Raw genomic sequence first — 2,400 nt, forward strand, 5'->3', positions numbered from 1 at the left:
ATGCCGGCTGTGGATTACGTGGCCCGCAAACATCTCAAGATGGCCACGGACCACTATCTGGAGTCCAATGGGAGGTAAGAGAGCTGGGCCTGGGGGTGCCACTCCCCTGTCCCCATGGGGTTGGAGACAAGCCTGACCCTGACCATAGCTCCCTCTTCCCTCTCTTCATTCACAGGGAGTGTGGTGAATTGATGTGCGCCGTTCTCAATTCACCTTACTGCTCCGCGGAGGCGGCGCTCGACCTGTTCCTGGCCAAGGTGAAGGAGGGCCCTTGGCTGGCCGAGGAGGGCAAGGAACAGGGGAGCCCCACTTTGGATGCGGCCACAGTAAGGACATCCCACCCCGCACCCTGTCTTTGGGGGGCTTGGGAAGGAGAGGGGGCCCTCTTTCCTGGCCTTCAGCAGGAGCCCTCCTGGCATTTCACCCTCCTTCTTTCTCTCCGCAGGCAAGAGCGACGCGGGCCATCGGGAAGATCGTGACATACATCAAGGACAGCAGTCGCCTGCAGGGGTGGTTCCTGGAGCTTCTGCTCGCCTTGGTGACTAACTACATCGAGGTCACAAGGCCTGGGTTGGAGGCGCCCAGCAGGGACCAGAGCAGCATCTACGTTCCTCAAGAGTAAGGAGGGGGGGAGGATCAGTGGGGCTCCCAGGCCTTTTGGGGGGCCAGATGGGGGACTCAAACCCTCCACTGGGAAGTAAACTTTTTTCTTTCATTCTCCTGCAGAGAACTGGCGAAGATAATCATCGTGCTGCTGAAGAGGGTGGCCCGGGTGTCTTTCAAGGAGACCTCCAAGGAGATGCTAGAAGACCTCAGCATCTGCCCTGAGGGAATGGCCCTCCTGTTGCGGTAAGGAGCCAAGGGCCGGAGGAGGTTCGGGGAGAAGGCACAGCCTGGTCTCTCTGGCTGCCTTCCCTCATGGGGTCCCTTTTGTCTTCCAGGCGCTTCCTCAAGTCCTCCTCCTCCCTGCTCCAGCACCTGTATTCCACTTGGGAAACAGAAGCGCCGCTGGAGCATTCGGCCGGAGTGGTGGCCTTCTACATTCAGGTGAGGAGGGTTGGTCAGAATGGGTTTTTGGCTGGAAGGGGGCCTTAGGATAGGGCGGGGGAGTCGAGGAGGGGAGAGGCAGTGCTTCCCTTCCTGGCTCCAGCTCTTCACACTTCTCCTCTTCTCTTTCAGCTGCTGCACACTGGCCAGCGCCCACACTCCCCGGAGAAGACCTGGGCACTGCTCACGGCCTGGCTCCAACATCACAGCCTGGCCGTACAACATCAGAGCAGGCAGGGCCTTCTCCTTCTGTGCAAGACCTACAGGGAGGTAAGTCAGGCACAGCCCCGGCTCCACACACCACACAGAGGGCCAGCTGAGTCTAGATCCAGCAGGCCTTGCTCTTGTAGATTGTAGGAAGAAGGTCCTGGGAGGTCCCTTCCCCAAACAAGGGGAGGCCTGTGTCTAGGCGTTCTCTGCAGGGGATCTCTTAGGCATGGCCCTCCTTTCTCTCTCTTTGCAGACCATGAGGCTCCAGGAGCTCCTGGACGGGGTCCTTGGGGGCCTGCAATCCCCCCACATCGACGTCGTGCTGGAGTTCCTGGGCCTGGCTGGCCAGCTGGGGGCCCTGCTGCACAAAGAAGACCAGGGCCCTGCGAAGGCTCACCTGGCTGCCGGATGCCGCCCTCTCTTCCACCACGTGAGTCTTGGCCCCTGGTCCATTTTGGGGGAGGGGCGTAGACTTCCCCATTTCGCCAACCCCCGAGAAGGGGCTTCACACAAAGAAAGGGGGAGAAAGAAAGTCTCCTTTTCCTTCGTTTTTTCAGGAGGCGGCCAAGATCCGGAAGGCAGCCCTGCAATGCTTTCAGCAGCTTCTCTGGCGCCCGGAACATCAACATGAGGAGCACAAGACCATCCACGATCTCCTTACGGTGCTGGTTCACGTGGAGGATGAGGACGAGGAGGTGGTCAAGGTGGGAGGGAGGCCCAGTGCTGGCCCCTCAAGGCCTTGGGGCTCAGGACAGGGGTCAAGGGAGGGAGGAAGGAATCACTTGCCCTCCAAGTGAGCCTGACTCCTTCCCTCTTCCTCCTTCTCCACTTTGAAGGCTGCTAGGGAGACCCTCAGGGAGGCGACGGAGGTCCTGCGATGGCACCTGAAGAACAGCGTTCTGGCGGGAGGCACCTTCAGCCTGCAGGAGTTGCTTTACAAGATCTCCAAGCGCCTGGTCAGTGCCCGTCCTGAAGCCTGGGAGTCAAGGGGGCCTTATGCCCGGCAGGCATAAGGAACCCCTTTTTTGACCTCATCTCTCATCTCTCTCTCTCCTCCAGATCCATCACTGCGGCTCCAGGAGTGAGTTGGAGGAGCAGGTGTATGGCTGCCTGCCTTTTTTCAAGAGCAAGCTTCCCTCGGCC

At 59.8% G+C, this 2,400-nt stretch overlaps 1 protein-coding gene across 1 annotated transcript; it reads left to right on the forward strand.

Annotated features, from left to right (window-relative positions):
- LOC137097438 (uncharacterized) lies at window positions 1–1,481 on the forward strand. Its single transcript, XM_067470552.1, has 7 exons — window positions 1–74; window positions 176–326; window positions 446–618; window positions 727–849; window positions 942–1,047; window positions 1,180–1,317; window positions 1,470–1,481. The coding sequence occupies exons 1-7, from the start codon at window positions 1–3 to the stop codon at window positions 1,479–1,481; spliced, it is 777 nt and encodes a 258-aa protein (XP_067326653.1).
- The last annotated feature ends 919 nt before the right edge of the window (window positions 1,482–2,400 follow it).

The sequence above is a fragment of the Anolis sagrei genome, chromosome 6 (assembly GCF_037176765.1).
Source record: "Anolis sagrei isolate rAnoSag1 chromosome 6, rAnoSag1.mat, whole genome shotgun sequence".
Classification (NCBI taxonomy): Eukaryota; Metazoa; Chordata; class Lepidosauria; order Squamata; family Dactyloidae; genus Anolis; species Anolis sagrei.

Coding starts and splice junctions, on each gene's coding strand:
- LOC137097438 (XM_067470552.1), top strand. CDS start 1: ATGCCGGCTGTGGATTACGTGGCCCGCAAACATCTCAAGATGGCCACG. Junction 619..726: donor AGCATCTACGTTCCTCAAGA/GTAAGGAGGGGG, acceptor ATTCTCCTGCAG/AGAACTGGCGAAGATAATCA. Junction 1,048..1,179: donor TGGTGGCCTTCTACATTCAG/GTGAGGAGGGTT, acceptor CTTCTCTTTCAG/CTGCTGCACACTGGCCAGCG.